Genomic DNA, 1,330 nt, shown 5'->3' on the forward strand with positions numbered 1-1,330 from the left:
TGCAAACCAAATGCCAAATATTGCTAGCGCTCAATGTTTTTTTTTTTGGCTCTATCGCTTTGGTTGCATGACAGTCAGGTTGCGGTGCGTGTACTTATACGTGACGGTGCTGCTAACGATGCTACATACATACATATGTACATACATGCATATCTACATAATACACACTTTGATATGTAGAAATAGAAATTCGAAGAAAAGTGCTGATGAAAGATGTGCTGGTGATAACAATTGCTGCTTTGGTTGAAAGTTCAGTTTAGTTCAGCTGAGTTGAATTGAGTTCATTTCGGTTCAAAGTTGAAACTCCAGTTAACAATGGCTTACAATCAGTATAAGAATGTTCCAACAGCAACAGCAACAACAACAAAGACAAAAACACTACGCGCTACTGTTATGAAAATGTAGCAACTTGGTGGTCGTAGATGACACAATACGTGCACATTTGCTTACGATAGCAAAACAAGTAAAGCAGAGTTGAAAGGAAAATCATAAAATCCGATGAAAACGAAGAATAAACAAACAAACCAATTTACGTAAAGTCACCAAAGTCATCAGCGGTGGTGCCACTGCATTAGAGTTGAAGAAAAGATGAGTTGTTGATTGAAGAGAGTACATACATAGATACCTACATACATACATACATACATATGTATGTAGAAGGAATCCGGTGTTGGTGCAGGTGAAGGAAACACAAATTGCTAAATTCAATTTTCTAGTTTGCTTAGTCAAAAACCAAACAATTGTGTTGTTATTGTGTATAATTGCATAGGTGTGTTGGTAATAGATTTGTGAAAATTTGCTTTTGTTGCTTATTTCGCTTACCATCGTCATCGTCCACAAGATCGCCTAGATCGGGCTCATCATCGTCATCATCATCGTCGTCGTCATCTTCATCATCTTCGTCGGCAGGCGCTACCGCAGGTGCTACATCGTTGACGGCTTGTTGTCTCGCAATGGCACGCTCTTGACGCTCGGCAAGCTGAACGGGAGAGGCTTGAATTTGTAGCAGCAAAGCGCTAAGGATGCAAAGTAATAGTACGAATTTCATTGTGCTGGAAAAAAACAAAAGTGATAAAAAGATATAAGATTAGTTAATTTTATTGGAAGTAAGAAAAATATGATATATTTAAATGCCTTTATATGCTGAATATTTGTAAGTAATTTTTGTATGTATGTATGTCAATGGAGTAGCTTTTTATTTTAACCCTAGAACACTAATGTAAGTCGATTCGACTTACACAGCTTATCTTTTGTGGTGAAGTTTCTTAAAAATGCATTTTTTGAAATTGAATTTTCGTTAATTCAACTACAACACAACCGCACAACTTTT

At 36.8% G+C, this 1,330-nt stretch overlaps 1 protein-coding gene across 1 annotated transcript in view; it reads right to left on the bottom strand.

The window, feature by feature from the left end:
• Window positions 1-1,048, bottom strand: part of LOC118746547 (MATH and LRR domain-containing protein PFE0570w-like) — a 32,587-nt gene extending 31,539 nt beyond the window's left edge. Inside the window, exon 1 of the mRNA XM_036480392.1 lies at window positions 766-1,048. Coding sequence (XP_036336285.1) covers window positions 766-1,048 — 283 coding nt within the window. The remainder of the gene's footprint in view (window positions 1-765) is intronic.
• Window positions 1,049-1,330: the final 282 nt, after the last annotated feature.

This window comes from Rhagoletis pomonella, unplaced genomic scaffold (genome assembly GCF_013731165.1).
Source record: "Rhagoletis pomonella isolate Grant_MI unplaced genomic scaffold, Rhpom_1.0 Rhpom_scaffold_00010, whole genome shotgun sequence".
Classification (NCBI taxonomy): domain Eukaryota; kingdom Metazoa; phylum Arthropoda; class Insecta; order Diptera; family Tephritidae; genus Rhagoletis; species Rhagoletis pomonella.